This window comes from Leucoraja erinacea, chromosome 1 (genome assembly GCF_028641065.1).
Source record: "Leucoraja erinacea ecotype New England chromosome 1, Leri_hhj_1, whole genome shotgun sequence".
NCBI classification, from domain to species: Eukaryota; Metazoa; Chordata; class Chondrichthyes; order Rajiformes; family Rajidae; genus Leucoraja; species Leucoraja erinaceus.
The window spans coordinates 71,860,897-71,878,974 of NC_073377.1; the positions used below are offsets into that span (position 1 = coordinate 71,860,897).

An 18,078-nucleotide genomic window follows, 5' to 3' on the forward strand; every position below is an offset into this window, starting at 1 on the left:
AAGATGTGCTTATGGATTGTAATACTTGTACTAAGCTGCATACTAAAATGAATTTGACTGCAACCTCTACAATGAGACTATAAAGTAGCATTGAACCATTGAACCCTTTGTTCCACAGCACAAATTTAACAGCTGATATCAACATCGGGATGAAAGTGCTTCCCTGCAGATTTGAGGCAATTTGTTGAACAGCAAACTACTCAGAATTTACAAAGACAGCATTTAAATGGCACCTGAACTTCACTATGGACATTATTGACAGGAAAATATGTACTAAAATGGAATAGGTCCTTTGGGGATCTGGGAGAATCGAGCCGCATTCACTATTTATAGTAACACAGATTAATCAGGCCATAAAATTAGCAAATCACTAGGATTCATTTCCGAAGGAATAAAAGCTGAGACATAGAACATAGAACAGTACAGCACAGGGACAGGTCCTTCAGCCCAAAATGTCCGTGCCAAACATGATGCCAAGACCATCTCTTATCCACCTTAACATAATCCATATCCTTCCATTCCCTGCATATCCATATAAGCCTCTTACATGCCCCTGTTATATCTGCCTCAACCGTCTACCGTGGTAACGCGATCCAGGAATTCACCACTCCCTGTATAAAAAAAGTTGCCCTGTGCATCACCTTTAAACTTTGTCATTATCACCTTAAAATTATGCCTTCTAGTATTTGAATGATCCTTCCTGGGAAAAAGGTTCTGACTGTCTACCCTATCTATGCCACTCATATACTTCTATCAGGTCTCCCCATGACCCCTGACATTCGACAGAAAACAAACCAAGTGTACCCAACCTGTCCCTGCAGCTAATGCCCCCGAATCCAGGCAACATTTTAGCAAACCTTCTCTGAATGTTACATGGTTTAGGATTATTGCCAGAGACCTTGTTCAAATTGCACAGAAATTTGCTTCGCTCTCATTTGGAATATTGTGCACAACTCTTTTCCTTCTTTATAAAAAAAAGAATAAGAATCAGTTGAGCATGTGATGTAAAGACGCTCCTAAAGCTTACCCCCCCCCTCCCCCTCCCCTCTAGTCTAGTTCAGTAAAAACACTGAACCAACTAATCTTTATTTTTAGAACGAACACAAATTCCCCTATACGATACCTAACCACCGCGGGTTCGATCTTTGTCTCTGCCTGGCCAAGCCCTTCAGCCTCGTGCAAGCAAACACTGCCCAAAAGGTCACGCATTCCCAAGCACCCTTCCAGAAGATTGACATTGATCTCAAACGGGGACTACCTTTTATAGGTCCACAAACCTTGAGAGGCTGAACTACATAGGGGTGATTCCCCTTTCAATCCAATCAACATATCAATTACATCAATACACCATTGACAGTTTCCAAACCCAATTACAGAGAGTCTTAAACAATGTTTCTTATAGAAGCTTCTGGAAGGCAGTCGGGTTAACTGAATAATGCAACATTTAACCTGGAACACAAAACAATTCTGCCAGGGCTTAACACTCTGGCCAATCAACAAAGAGCAGGGTAACTGTCTTGCAACATTATTTACATTATTTACAATCCCTTTGCAGTAATCCAATCAAACTCATGCATTTACAATACCTTGGAGTTCCTCTGCAAGATTCTCATTCATACTAACAATTACAAAGATACTTGGACCTTCCTTATCTGAGGTATTGATCTGGGACATAGACTTCCCAGCACCAACTAGTAGCCTGTCGCTTCTTATACAGAAATGGCTAAATGGCCTTGCGAATGCATGACTCCTCTGCTTTATTTTGGCTCTATTTGGCCAGGATTTACAGTGAGAACCATTTATTTTGGAATGGATGCAAAAATCACAAGGATATACTTATCAAAACATTACTGAAGGTTCAAAAGCTCATTAAATCAAGCAAAGAAATGACTGAAGAGTGGCCAGAAGTATATTTTCAAATGTTGATATGATGTAGAGAGAATATGTTCTTTCTCATTTCTATATGGAGGAGAAATCCAAATAGAGGTCATAAATATAAGATGGTAATAAACTGAAAGGAAAATTCAAGAGAAACCTGATATGCTCACTTCAATCGTGTCTATGTGCTCATTTCAATCTTTGCTCCTCTAGCATAAGGCGGGGCGACACAGTCGCGCAGTGGTAGAGTTGCTGCCTTACAGTGCCAGAGATCTGGATTCAGTCCTGACTACGGGTGCTGTCCTTATGGAGTTTGCACGCTCTCCCTGTGACTGCGTGGATATTCTCCGGGTGCAGGTTTGTAGGTTAATTGGCTTCTGTAATTTGTCCTTAGTTTGTTGGATAGAACTAGTGTGATTTACTAGAATGTTGCCTTGGTTTCAACAACTAAGTTACAGAGAAAGGTTGAATGTTAGGTCTTTATTCTCTGGAGCGCAGAAGGTTAAGGGGGGACTTGATAGAGGTCTTTAAAATGATGAGAGGGATAGACAGAGTTGATGTGGATCAGCTTTTCCCTTTGAGAATAGGGAAGATTCAAACAAGAGGACATGACTTCAGAATTAAGGGACAGAAGTTTAGGGGAACATGAGGGGGAACTTATTTACTCAGAGAGCGGTAGCGGTGTGGAATGAGATTAAAGTGGAAGTGGTGGAGGCAGGTTCGTTGGTATCATTTAAAAATAAATTGGATATGCATATGGATGAGAAGGGAATGGAGTGTTATGGTATGAGTGCAGGCTGGTGGGACTAAGGGAAAAAAGTTGTTCGGCATGGACTTGTAGGGCCGAGATGGCCTGTTTCCGTGCTGTAATTGTTATATGGTTATAAAGCATAAAATGAAGTTTAATTTGACACCTAATTCACTTTCATATCTTCAGTATTAAAAAGGTTATGGCCATTTTCATACTCGGAAATTAGCATCTTGTTCCCTATTCCCTATTTACCTGTCCCCTACGTAAAACCGGCCCCGTTGTCGGCGCTGACGGCTTCAGAAGCTGATTTTAAAATCACTCCAGCAATTAACTTGTCCGGCACATTTTTTAAAAAAACACACAGAACGGCCGTCGGAACGATTCTTTAGCAAATGTTTGCACTCCAACAAAATATAATCCAGGAACAGGACCAGAAAACCGCGTTTTAACCCCGCCCCCCCCTCAAATGTGCCAAAATGGCGCACACGGCCAGTGGCTGAATTGCAACGCCGTTGAAGGTAAGTATTGTAACATACCTACTTCCATAACCACTGAACAACCCACAGTACCTTACTGTTAATGAGGTACTCTTTGAAATAGTAATTGAAATATAGAAATGTTGGAAAGAGCACGAAGGTTACTGGGGAAGAGGTCTTATTTATTGGAGACACAAGAAACTTCAGACTGAAGAAGGGCTCCCACCCAAAATGTCATCAGTCCAATTCCCTCCACAGATATTGCCTGACCTGGTGAATCCCTCCAGAACTTCATTTAATGGACTATTTTTTGTTTACCTGTAGAAGTGTGATAAGATGGAATTTCTTTAATCAGAGGGTCGTGAAACTGTGGAATTCATTGCCATGTGAGGCTGTGGAGGCCAAGTCAATGGATAATTTTAAGGTGAGATTGATATGTTCCTAATTAGTATGGGTGTCAGGGGTTATGGGGAGAAGGCAGGAGAATAGGGTTGAGAGGGAAAGATAAATCAGCTATGATTGAGTGGCGTAGACCTGATGTGCCGAATAGCATAATTCTGCTCCAAAAATGTATGAAGTTTTAACATATCTTATGTATCATCCTTTTGGAGGCGTCTTCACATTTGGCTTTTTACAGAGCGTCTTTAATAACATTGCTTGGCAGTCACTGACGGTTTCTGCTCCCAACATTGAGTCCTCTTGGATACTCTATAAAAGACCCATTAATTGTGTGATTGTCAATGATACCTAGAGCCTGCCCAGCATGAATGATTAACAGAATAGCAGGAAGATGGGTTGTGATCAGGGCAGAACAGCATATTGGACAGAAATCCCACAGGGCCAGTGTCCTAAGAAGGCCTAGCACACCAACTCCATCTATTCTCTGGCTTCTCATCAACTACCACTGAAGACCGAGGGCAATGCTGAAATATGGCTTTGAAATATGGAAATATGGCACAAGAAATACATCTCCCTCTCCTTTCCCACTGTGAATCATTCTCTCTCTCCTTTCCCACTGGGGACTATTCATCCTCTCCTTTCCCACTGGGGTTTGACCCCCTCATCTTTCCCATTGGAGAATGGTCACTCTTTCTTTTCCCACTCAGTTCTGGTTTCCAACCACTTTCCCACTGTGAGCGGTCTCTGCCTTCTTTCCCACTGGGGTCTTGTCACCATCTATTTTAAATGGGGCTTAAACTAAACTTATTTAGTTTAAATGGGAGATTTTCTATTTAGCTTAAGTAAGTTTAGTTTAAGTATAAATGTTAAACTTAATGCGTTGGAGAAATTCATTTTATTTTGAGGTTGTCATGCTGCGAAGATGACTTATCTCATGCAAAGCAAACAAACTTCAATTTCGTTCTTCCTGTCCAATAAAATCTATAGTTGTCTGAATGGAAAATATTTATAAATAACAGTAATGGTCTGTTCGTGGGTGTTGAATCTGTTTAGTCAACACCTCCCAAAATAGATATTTGAGTGGTTATGAGAGGCTTTAATTGTCATTAAATTACATTCATAGATTGAAACTATTTCAATCATTACCAATTCAAGTGCGTGACACAGTATTTCTTTACTTGACAGTCACATCAATATTGTCAATATTGCCCTACAATTCTGCTGATTGAATTTAACGAATTTTAAATCATGATAATGTCTGTGTACGAGGTTCAGAGGGCAATGTCAAATGTGGGTCAGTATCACACAACACACTCGCAAGGTCTATAATTCAAAGACCTGGAAGTTCTGGCTCATGGAAGTTGCAGTAAAAGCACAAAGTGCAAGAGTTCATTGTTGTAAAATTCAAAGCACCATGCCCTGCATGACCTTTGCATGTTTAATACATTGATAATCCTCTCCATGCGCCATTGTTGCTGCTGGTTGCGGCGATCAGAGCCTCAAGGGTAAGGTTACTGTGTTAGGTGGGCATTGTGATCAGCTGCTCTGGATACAGAGGAGAGAATTTAAATGTAAACATGTGGCATGGATCAGCAATGTGAACTGGCATGTTTAAACATCAAGCTTTGCGTAAGAGTTCCTTCTTCATGATGTAACACAGAACCAGGTTGAAATTACGTTGGCGCCTTAACAGACCTTACTTAAAAGATTATGTGAATGAGTTCTTTACTTTTACAATGAGTATGCTAAGGCACCCATTCCAAATATTGGATAGTTTGATTTCTTAAATGTATTGAGTTCAATACACAGCCACAGTTACAAATTGTACTGTAGGTGAAAATGACTGAGATTCACAGTGATTAAATCAAAACAGCAATGTTTTATAAAGCTATCAATCAAATTGTTTTATAGTTTCAAATCCTGACAGGAAAATTAATAGATGTTGACTGTGTTCTCGTTTAAACTTGGTGAACCAGAGAGATTATTAAGCATGGATTATTCGAAATGGAACACAATTTAACTAGTTTGGAATTTCCCAATGGTATCTTCCTATTGATATAATAGAGGACTGTGTTTGTGTTAGGGTTCTCCCTGTATGTCAGTAGGGCTCTTATTGGACAGTTAAACTAGTACACTTAAATAATGAAAAGTTCCTATCATTTTCTCCAGGGCTTCAACTCCATTTCCTGCCAAAATTAGATTTAGGATAAAAAAAGGATGTTATGTTCACGCACGCTCACCTTTGGCTTCCTTCTGCATCGAGGTCAGGTGATGGCAATGTTCAAACTGACAGGAATTATTTGCGTGAATTCTGCTTGCAGCCCAGTGTGACAGTGAAACAATGCTGTTCTGTTCTTTGGAAAATCTATTGAAGTGAAACTGCACCTGCCAGCCTCGTGGCCTTGGCTGTCACTTCAGAGCAGGCTGTTTTAGACTGGGTATTGAGGAAGGGTTAATTAGCAGTCTTGTTGTACGTGCCCCCTTGGGCAAGAGTGACCATAATATGGTTGAGTTCTTCATTAGGATGGAGAGTGACATTGTTAATTCAGAAACAATGGTTCTGAACTTAAAGAAAGGTAACTTTGAGGGTATGAGACGTGAATTGGCCAAGATTGACTGGCAATTAATTCTAAAAGGGTTGACGGTGGATATGCAATGGAAGACATTTAAAGACTGCATGGATGAACTACAAAAATTGTTCATCCCAGTTTGGCAAAAGAATAAATCAGGGAAGGTAGTGCATCCGTGGATAACAAGGGAAATCAGGGATAGTATCAAAGCGAAGGATGATGCGTACAAATTAGCCAGAAAAAGCAGCATACCAGAGGACTGGGAGAAATTCAGAGACCAGCAGAGGAGGACAAAGGGCTTAATTAGGAAAGGAAAAATAGATTATGAAAGAAAACTGGCAGGGAACATAAAAACTGACTGCAAAAGTTTTTATAGATATGTGAAAAGAAAGAGATTAGTTAAAACAAATGTAGGCCCCTTGCAGTCAGAAACAGGTGAGTTGATCATGGGGAACAAGGATATGGCGGACCAATTGAATAACTACTTTGGTACTTCACTAAGGAAGACAATAATCTGCCGGAAATAGCAGGGGACCGTGGGTCAAAGGAGTTGGAGGAATTGAGTGAAATCCAGGTTAGTCGGGAAGTGGTGTTGGGCAAATTGAATGGATTAAATGCCGATAAATCCCCAGGGCCAGATAGGCTGCATCCCAGAGTACTTAAGGAAGTAGCTCCAGAAATAGTGGATGCAGTAGTAATAATCTTTCAGAACTCTTAGATTCTGGAGTAGTTCCTGAGGATTGGCGGGTAGCAAACGTAACCCCACTTTTTAAGAAGAGAGGGAGAGAGAAAACGGGGAATTACGGACCAGTTAGTCTAACATCGGTAGTGGGGAAACTGCTAGAGTCAGTTATTAAAGATGGGATAGCAGCACATTTGGAAAGTGGTGAAATCATTGGACAAAGTCAGCATGGATTTACGAAAGGTAAATCATGTCTGACGAATCTTATAGAATTTTTCGAGGATGTAACTAGTAGCGTGGATGGGGAGAACCAGTGGATGTGGTGTATCTAGACTTCCAGAAGGCTTTCGACAAGGTCCCACATAAGAGATTAGTATACAAACTTAAAGCACACGGCATTGTGTTTTCAGTATTGATGTGGATAGAGAACTGTCTGGCAAACAGGAAGCAAAGAGTAGGAGTAAACGGGTCCTTTTCACAATGGCAGGCAGTGACTAGTGGGGTACCGCAAGGCTCAGTGCTGGGACCCCAGCTATTTACAATATATATTAATGCTCTGGATGGGGGAATTGAAGGCAATATCTCCAAGTTTGCGGATGACATTAAGCTGGGGGGCAGTGTTAGCTGTGAGGAGGATGCTATGAGTCTGCAAGGTGACTTGGATAGGCTGGGTGAGTTGGCAAATGTTTTGCAGATGCAGTATAATGTGGATAAATGTGAGGTTATCCATTTTGGTGGCAAAAACAGGAAAGCAGACTATTATCTAAATGGTGGCCGATTAGGAAAAGGGAGATGCAGCGAGACCTGGGTGTCATGGTACACCAGTCATTGAAAGTAGGCATGCAGGTGCAGCTGGCAGTGAAGAAAGCAAATGGTATGTTAGCTTTCATAGCAAAAGGATTTGAGTATAGGAGCAGGGAGGTTCTACTGCAGTTGTACAGGGTCTTGGTGAGACCACACCTGGAGTATTGCGTATAGTTTTGGTCTCCAAATCTGAGGAAGGACATTATTACCATAGAGGGAGTGCAGAGAAGGTTCACCAGACTGATTCCTGGGAGAACAGGACTGTCTTATGAAGAAAGACGGGATAGACTTGGTTTATACAAGGTGAAGGGGGCGCTGTTCTAGCGGCAGCCATGGCAGTAGCGCGTCAGCCTTTCAATTTTATTTTTTATTTTTAGTATGTTTTAAAGTGTGTATTGTGGGGTTTTTTGTGTTTTGTGTGGGGGGTGGTGTGGGTGGTGTAAGGGGGAAACCGCTTTGGTCGCCTCCTCCATGGAGAGGCGACTTTTTCCAGGTCGCCTCCCCCGTGGCCTACCATCAAGGATCGGCGAGGTCTTTCCCGGAGACGTGCCCGGGGCTTCAGCGGCAGGCGCAGCGTGAACTCGGCATGGAGCGGGTGAGCCCTCGCTGGGGCTCGCCGGAGGGGAGTGCTCCGTTTCACTGGCCCGGGGCAGCCGGCAGCCTGAAGTCGCAGCCTGAAGCGCGGTCTGCAGAGTTCCAGCTGCTGCGGCGTCTACAGCCCGGGATCCCTCGTGGGGGACCCGGGGGAAGAAGAAGCCACCATTGCCGGCCCGCGGATAACTTCTACCGCGGGCCCGGCATGGACTTACCATCACCCCTGGAGGGGAGCTTCGACCGCCGGCCCTGCAGTCTACGGTGCTTCTGGCTGCAGCGGGGACTTTAAATCTCAACCGCCGGCCTGCGGCCTACACAATCTTGAAGCCGCGGTCTCCGGTGAGGAAAGACCGATCCTGGACAGCCAAAATTTTTTGTGCCTTCCACCACAGTGATGAATGCTGTGGTGGATGTTTATGTTACATGTTGTGTCCTGTTTATGCATTTTATTATTTTGTTAACCCATCTTTATGCTTTGTATGGAACTGATTTTTAAATTATGTAAAGCACTTTGGGGTCAATGAAAATTGACTATAAATGTGCTATATAAATAAACATTATTATTATTATTATTATTATTATTATTATTATTATTATTATTATTATACTCTCTAGAATTTAGGAGATTGAGAGGGGATCTTATAGAAACTTACAAAATTCTTAAGGGGTTGGACAGGCTAGATGCAGGAAGGTTGTTCCCGATGTTGGGGAAGTCAGGACAAGGGGTCACAGTTTAAGGATAAGGGGGAAATCTTTAAAACCGAGATAAGAAAAACTTTTTTCACACAGAGAGTGGTGAATCTCTGGAACTCTCTGCCACAGCGGGTAGTTGAGGCCAGTTCATTGGCTATATTTAAGAGGGAGTTAGATGTGGCCCTTGTGGCTAAAGGGATCAGGGGGTATGGAGAGAAGGCAGGTACGGGATACTGAGTTGGATGATCAGCCATGATCATATTGAATGGCGGTGCAGGCTCGAAGGGCCGAATGGCCAACTCCTGCACCTGATTTCTATGTTTCTATGTTTCAGTATAATATTTTAGATGTCTTCTCTCCTCACTGTCAATACTATTAGCACAGATTGTTCAATCAACTACAAAGTACTGCAACACAAGGCAGTACTACCATTATTTCTGCCACAGAATAAAACCACTTTTCTCTGATTTCAAAAACTAGACAATTCATAATGTAAAACGTTCTCTGAACTTTTAAGCTTCAAGTGAAATTACGAAGAACCTAAAACTCACCAGTCCTGCAATGGGAGTTGGCAAACGGTTGATCTTCTTCACAGCCCCAGGCTTTATAGCATTTAATAACCTATGAGTAAAAAGAAGAAAGAATAAAAAGACCTAAAATTTAATAGCCTGAAAAATCTTTGGCTTAAGAAAATTGAATTAGGCTTTTGCCTGGTCATTGGGTTAAGTCAACCTCTCCATCAGAAAGCTCAACTGCAGTTGACAAATGATTTATCAGTTGCTGGTTCGAAATGAATAATTGAAACAGGTAACAATTTCAAAAACATTTTAGCCTTCTACAATACTGATGTCAAAAGACTACAGTCAAGGCAATTGGGTTAACCAATTTTTGTAGAGCTCCAAAAGAAATAGCTCCTAATTATTGTACACAAAATCCATGCATACCTCATGTAAATACAGCTGACACTTCATATTATTGCACTGTAACGGGGACTTTAGAATATTAACAAGAACTACTGCCCAAGAGAAGCAAGAAACCAGAGCTTTGGAAAGAATTGGTAATTTACATGCAACAGATCTAGCAATAAATGCAACGAGGCAGCTTAGACTAATTTCATGCCTTACACTAACTTTATGGCACATGATTTGTAGTATAGTAAATAGTAAAATGTTTTGTAAACAAAGTTAAAAATAATGTGAGTATATGGTATTGATACCTAATCGGCATCTAAATTTAGAACTGGCTGTAATTAACTCATTCTTAATGTTACATTAATTTGTGGAGAAGCAACCAGCAGTTCAATATAATTATAGTTTAAAAATTATAACAAAACACAAATTAGTCTCATAGAAGTCATTCTCAGACATTCTCAAGCAACCAGCAGTTCAATATAATTATAGTTTAAAAATTATAACAAAACACAAATTAGTCTCATAGAAGTCATTCTCAGACATTTCCATTAGAATACATTCATCTTCGTTCTGTCTGCATTAAAGCCAGAATTATTTATTGTTTGATGCCAAACTACGTTACAGACTGACACCTTTCATGGAGTACTTTGTTCTTCAGATGTGAGCAAATATTTACTTTGGGTTTTCACATTTTGGTGGAATGTGAAGGGAAGGCAAGACCTTTTCCGTGAGGATTCAAACTCATTCGCACTGCTTCCTGACCTCTGACAGTACACAATATGGCTTAATGATCAGAAAGCGCAATGGAATTGTCAGCCCAATGATGATAATTGAGTTTGAATCGCAGTACAGTGTATTATGAGTGGTACCATTTTACTATGAAACCTATCTTTTTGATGGTCATATAGCCAACTGCTTCTATAGTTCATTCATTGTGCATCAGTGCCGGGAGGAAATTCCACTCGCTCAAAATGTCAGGACCCAATAAGCTAGTTTCACGCAGATTCTGGCAACAAATCTGTAGCATTAGAAGATCTAAATGCTTTGTAACTTAAACACAAGGCTGGAGAGTGACATATTAATACACAACACGTTGCCCCAGTATGCCATCTGCAATCTATTTTTGTTAGAAAAAAATCTATTGTATTAAAATTGTCAGTATTAGCAAATAAAGGATACAAATATATCACAACTATTTTGGGAATATATGCTTTCTCCATTACTCTATTTATATTAAAAGGATAAATTATGTAAATGAAAATCATCCCGAACTCATTGCCTGGCACATCAACTGTCTGGTTATTAAATCAAATTGTAAACACATCTTCTACTTTTGTTTTCTTTAGTTCCAGATTGCATTAACATTTTCCACTGGGTTTCTTTGGTTTTATGGGTTTCAGGTCATGCATTTTTCAAATGTAGTCAGCTAAAAAAATCAGGCTGATGTAATGAGAGTAAAAGGGAAGAATATGAAGATGGAATGAATCCTTTTCATTTGCTGTCCTTGAAGGAGCATTACTGAAGTATTCCACCAGTTTTCTTGCACTCAAAATAACTGTGAATTCAAAAAGGTCTCAAAGGAGATGGGAGCTATGTATGATTAACAATGGAACTAAGGCCGTATTGGTCACAGTTATGCATAACTTCCTCTGTGGCTGCGAACATTATTGACTGCCTCTTTTTTCATCTTCACCATCACCATTGTTGTTAATACTCTTAAGTTGTCTGTCCTACCCCACAGTCCACCTTTAAGCTAATGTTCTTTTGGGTCAATCTGTACTAGTTGCACTTACTTATATTGCAACATCAATTACACTTCAAGAACTTCTTGGGTATACAGCAATTTGGAAATGCCATGAAAGGAATATGAAAGGCACTTTAAATATGTATATATATTTTTTGGCAGCAGCAAAAATGACATAAACCTCCTTCAGCATCTCTGTTCTAATATTTAGATGTTCTAACATCTGAGCAAATGCTTTATTTGATCATGAACCACTATTTTGCTCAGTCACTACTAGTTTGCACCAGAAGTCTCTCCTTTGCCTTCTTTATATACTATCCTTTACCAACATTATCAAGATTCAGAGCAGCACAGTAGTGCAGTGGTAGAACTGTTGCCTCACAGCACCATAGATCCTGTTCGATCCTGGCTACAGCTGCTGTCTGTGCAGAGTTTGTACGTTCTCCCTGTGACCTTGTGGGTTTTCTCCAGGTGCTCTTGTTTCCTCCCACATTTCAAAGACATGCAAGTTTGTAGGTTAATTGGCTTATGTAAATTGTCCCAAGTGTACAGGTTGCAAAAGTGGGATAACACAGAACTAGTGTACATGCTATCGTTGGCGCGGACTTGGTGGCCCGAAGAGTCTGTTTCCACTCTATATCTCTAAACATTAATTTGGGCATTTAGGCAAATAGCACCAATTTTTATCTTTCTTCATTCTCTGTGAAAACAGTTGCTACTCCCCAATAACATATTTCTATTTCTGGTTGAGCAGATATTTCCTTCAACTCAATATAAACACGGCTTATTTCATTTACTGTAGTAAAATATCCTAAGGTGCTTCATGCCATGCAAGGAGAAGTAGATGAAATCACATGTGTATGATCAAAGAGGTAGATTTAAAGAAACGTTTTAAGGAGAATTGGAGATAGAATGTCTAACAGTTTTAACACAGATTTCCAGAATTCACATTGCAACCAAATGCACATTTACCAACAATGAGGCAAATAGAATGAGGAATATACAAGGGGTGAGAATTGGAGGAGCACCATTGCTCAGAAAAGGTAACCAGCTGTGGGACTGGAGGAGGTAACAGTAGGAATGTGTAAGACCATGAGGTATTTGAATATGATGATGGAAATTTTTCATTTGTAATAAGCGCAAAGATAATGGGAAAATGAAACTGACTGCAACTTTGATTTCTTAAGTTTACAAAAGGTGGAGGATGGTAGGTCAGCAAGTTGTGCAATGGAATAGTTAAGGCTGGAGGAAACAAAAGCATGGATAAGAATTTCAGCAGCAGATCAGTGTAGGGAGGAACAGGGCCAGGCATCTTTAATGAGATTAAAATAGATGGTCTTAGTGACATCTTCGATATCTAGTCTGCAGATTCCCGCAGTGGCAAATATTGCAGCAAACAGTCTGGTCTGATCTGAAGTGCCTGTCCAATTCCCCTTTGAAGACCCTCACTGGTTGTTGCCACAGCACCACACCCATCTAAATGAGCCACTCCATTGCCCCCACCCCACTCACAACTCTAAACATAGATCCCAGTGTACATTGTGTGGCTCAAGGGGTAATGAAACTGTGCTCATGATCTTACCGCTTGCTACCTTATACCTTACCTACCACTTGCTCCTTTAGCCATTCGTTCCCCATCCCCATTGGAAACTAATGAGTGGGTTGCCGAGAATGAGCTTTTCTATATCTCCTTGACCTGGAGAGGGGTGTGCACTATTAGTTCATGCCTGTCGGAGAATGTAGGGAATTGCTGAATGTGTTAGAAACTGCTGGCTCCTTGAAAAGAACAGTCGGTAAACTGAAGTAACTTGAGCACCCCCTGGACAAAGAACAGTCTGTGAACTCGGGTAACCTGTGTCCAGCCACTGGCCTGAACTGGTTATAACTTACAAAAACTAAGGCAGAACTGTGAACAAAATCCTTTCTTAGGACAAAGATGATGAGGTAATGCCAACCGGCCCCCTGGGATCAGGACCAGGAAGGAAGGGAAAGCACTCGGGTGATTGGTTTTAAGCCAATGAAAAGAAGGGCAGAGATAGATGATGTAATTATTTGCATAAAATAAGATTGTGCAGTAATGTGTAGATTCTTACATTGTCTTGGTTCATTCGTCTCCTGTTTTTTGGATATGTAACAATCTATCTATTCTGTGGGCCAGGCAGCATCTCTAAGAAGGGTCTCGACCCGAAACGTCACCCATTCCTGATCTCCAGAAATGCTGCCTGTCCTGCTGAGTTACTCCAGCATTTTGTGTCTATAATCTGAGGAATAGCTATTCCATTGGTTATAATTCCTTAAACTGAATTGCATTATACTTATTACTGTCTTCCAAAGACATCAAAGAAAATGGAGAAAAATGTTTATCGTTCTGAGTCTACAGATCTTATTAATTCTGTTAACAATAGAAACTATTTTGAAAAGGCTTTAGCCAAGAAAGCAGCTCTGACTGTGTATGATTCTGTGCATAAATGTCGTTTTGCACATTTTAAATCACTTTACAATCAATACCAGGTCAATTAGTGACAATCGGGAAACAGGCATGGAAGATTCACAGATTCAGCATCGGGTGCTAGCCCAGTATCAAATTGAAGCAAGGAACTACGATTGCTGGTTTACAAAAAAAGACACAAAGTGTTGGAATAATTCAGCAGGTCAGGCAGCATCTCTGGAGAACATGGATAGGTGTTGTTTTGAATCAGGACCCTTCTTCAGGCTAAATATATAATCATAACTAATAATGTCATCTAATGGATACTGATCATTGATACTTTAACTGACAATGAAAAGTGTGACCTCTGATTTTCACACACAGTAATAATAAAAGGAGCAAACAAACGCCTGAGCAAATCAGCATGGGGCCATCAAGCACTTATACACAACCTTTGCCAGACTCATCTAGTACGTATCAGCACCTCTAAATAGTAAAAAACATGATTTTCACATTTTTAGAATTTCAATTGTTACTAGAGCCGTTAGGTCCCGTCCCCTCAACGCAAGGTTGCGTGGGAGGGGGGCAGCCTACAGCATCACACACACACTAACCATTCCCCCTCCCACACACACACACACACACACACACACACACACTAACCACTCCCCCCCACACGCACACACACACTAACCACCCCCCGCTAATCTCCCACGCCCTATCCAAACACGCATACCACCTAGCTGCGCAGGCAAGGCTTTAGAGGGGGATGGGGGTGGAGAGGATGGGAGAGCGGGGTAGAGAGGGAGGGGGGGAGAGATTGAGGGTTGAGGGGGGCGGGCAGCGTCACAGGGAAGGGCTGGTTCCCGAACGCAATACTCCACCACTCACCCATAGATCCCAATATTCACCACTCCCTATAGAGCAGAGAGGAAGGGGGGACAGAGAGGGAGGGGGGGGGGGGGGGGGGGGGGGCAAGAGGGAGGGAGGGACAGAAAGAGGGGGGACACAGAAGAAGGAGGGGGTAGAGGCAGCACCACCCAGGGACAGGCAGCCTCCCCACCAGGCTCCGGGCCTGAGCGAGGCCCTCCTCCCCCCCCTCTCCTCTACAATCTCCTCCTCCCCTCCATCTCCTCCCCATATTCTCCCCAAACCCCCCCCCCCCCCTCAACCTCCTCACCTCCACCGCCCTCCAGCCCCCCTCTCTGCCCCCCCCCCCCCCCCCCCTCCAACCCCCCTTCCCACTCTCTCTTTCTCGGCCCTGGGGAGGCGGTAGAGAGGAAGGGGGCAGGGGTAAGGGCAGTAGCCTCCCCACCAGGCGCTGGGCCCGAGCAAGGCTGCGGCCGGTGTGGGCCCGAGCAAGGCCCGGAGTGATCTGAGGACGGTCAAAAGCAGCGGAATGACGGCCGATCGTGGCTTCCGCGAGGGGAAGCCCATCCACCCACGTGACAGACAATCGGGCGGAGGGGACGTAGAGGAGGTCATCCCCTGAGAGGGCCAGAGATCGCCAGGTGGGATCGGGATGACCAGCGAGGAAAGTACGACACTATTCCCCGAGTCCCTGCGATCGACGGAGGAATCGCAGGTCTCCATAGACGTCCTCTCCCAGAGGGAGTAATGGCCGCCATGGCCACTTCCCATCGCACTTCCCCGCACCCGCACGGCATTGACGGCGGTGACCGCCGCCATGTTCTAGAAGTTCAAGGAGCCCAGCAGAGCGCGCAGCACGACCTGAGCACCAGTTTAAAAACGCTAACTGACAAATTTAAAGAAGTGAAAGTTAAGAAGCAAAGAAGTACAGAAGACAGAACAAGAGTGACGTCACTCGCAGCGCGAGCAGAGGCAGGCAGTCAGATCCATTGTGACGTCATCAGCGAGACCATCTCGTTTATTTTCTAAGTTATTTGAGATTTGTGAACATTTTCATAAATAACTCAAGAAATAATGCATGACATTTTCAGATAACACAATTTTTGATTTCACGGGATAAATCTCTACCGGAATATGTAAAGATTTACCTGTTAGCACGTCGGTTCTTCGATTAGATGTGATCGCACACAAACAAATAAATACACACACACACATTCACATCCAAGATCAGAGTTTTATAGTTATACAAGGATGCTCTTCAATTTTAAACTATTACCGAAAAGATTACAGAAATTTTAAAAATCAAATGTAGTAATGAAATTAGACAGTCACACTCTGCAACATCATGAAGGTGGTCACAACAGCAGCTGGGAGGTAATTATTTGATATATATCAGCCAAATGCATCTGGACAGTTTTATCAAAGGATGTGTCAACGTAATTACTTTGTTTTTTGGCATCATGACATGTACAGTACATCTCCCTATTGTTTCTAGATCTCACCGTCTCCATCACAGGAGACAGACTATGACCAACATCTATTACAACCCACTGACTCCCATAGCTATCTAGACTATACTTCTTCCTAACCTGCTTCCAGTAAAGACTTTGGCCCCTACTCCCAATTCCTCCGTCCACGCCGCATCTACGCCCAGGGTGAGGGTTTCCATACCAGGTCATTGGAGATGTCCTCATTCTTTAGGGAATGGGGGTCCCCCTCTTCCACTATAGATGAGCCTCTCGCTAGGGTCTCCTCGATATCCCACAGCTCCGCTCTTGCTCCCCCTCCCCCCATTCGTAACAAGGACAGTCCCCCTTGTCCTCACCTTTCACCCCATCAACCCTCGCACACAGCATATAATCGTCCAACATTTTCGCCACCTCCAACAGGATCCCACTACTGGCCACTTCTTCCCATCTCCACTCCTTTCTACTTTCCGCAGAGATCGTTCCCTCCGCAACTCCCTGGTCAACTCGTCCCTTCCCACCCAAACCACCCCCTCCCCAGGTACTTTCCCCTGCAACCGCAGGAGATGCAACACCTGTCCCTTTACCTCCCCCCTCGGCTCCATCCAAGGACCCCGACAGGTGAGGCAGAGGTTCACTTGCACCTCCTCCAACCTCATCTACTGTATCCGCTGTTCCAGGTGTCGACTACTGTATATCGGCGAGACCAAGCGCAGGCTCAGCGATCGTTTTGCTGAACCCCATAGCTCAGTCTGCCTTAACCTACCTGATCTCCCAGTAGCTCAGCACTTTAACTCCCCCTCCCATTCCCAACCTGACTTTTCTGTTCTGAACCTCCTCCATTGTCAGAGTGAGATGCAAGAAATTTGAAATAAAAACATGAAGTCATGCATCATCTATGGAAGTGAAATCATCGCTCAGATCAAAGGCATTTTATCATTTCCTGACAAAATTGCTGAAGGGAAAACCGATAGACAGGATAAACAATGTCTTGGAATCTTGTATATCTATACTACAGAAATCAACTCAGTTTTACATCTGTTTAGAAAGATGGCGCTATGGTGGCTTAGGGCACGTGCCATTCACCTCTGCACTGTTAAAACACCGAAAAACCACTGAAAATTCAAACCGGACAGAGTTAAAAATATTCACCGGCAGATGTTCAGCGGTCGCGTAAGTGACGTCATCAGAATGGGACCCCGGTACTTTTAAAATGCCCAGTAGACGCTCGCCAAAACCACAGAGGAAACATCAACTAGAAGTTATTGAAGGCTCCAAAGAAGCCTCAAACTCGATTATGGAACACCCCCGAGAGGAAGCAGCAAGTCAACCTCCAGGTTGCATTTCGTTGTCTCTGTACTGTACACTGACAATGACAATTAAAATTGAATCTGAATCTGAGGTTTGGAGGAGGAGATCCATTCACTACTGTTATTAAGTTATTCAAGATGGGATAGCAGCACATTTGGAAAGTGTTGAAATCATTGGACAAAGTCAGCATGGATTTACGAAAGGTAAATCATGTCTGACGAATCTTATAGAATTTTTCGAGGATGTAACTAGTAGAGTGGATAGGGGAGAACCAGTGGATGTGTTATATCTTGAGTTTCAGAAAGCTTTCGACAAGGTCACACATAAGAGATTAGTATACAAACTTAAAGCACACGGTATTGGGGGTTCAGTATTGATGTGGAAAGAGAACTGGCTGGCAAACAGGAAGCAAAGAGTAGGAGTAAACGGGCCCTTTTCAGAATGGCAGGCAGTGACTAGTGGGGTACCGCAAGGCTCAGTGCTGGGACCCCAGCTATTTAC

General features: G+C 42.7%; 1 protein-coding gene across 8 annotated transcripts in view; it reads right to left on the reverse strand.

Moving 5' to 3' along the window:
• limch1a (LIM and calponin homology domains 1a) overlaps positions 1 to 18,078 on the reverse strand; it is a 341,909-nt gene that overhangs the window by 159,243 nt on the left and 164,588 nt on the right. For all 8 annotated transcript variants that reach the window (XM_055637033.1, XM_055637023.1, XM_055637013.1 and 5 more), the window contains exon 3: positions 9,399 to 9,468. In XM_055637033.1, the coding sequence (XP_055493008.1) occupies positions 9,399 to 9,468 (70 nt within the window). The remainder of the gene's footprint in view (positions 1 to 9,398; positions 9,469 to 18,078) is intronic.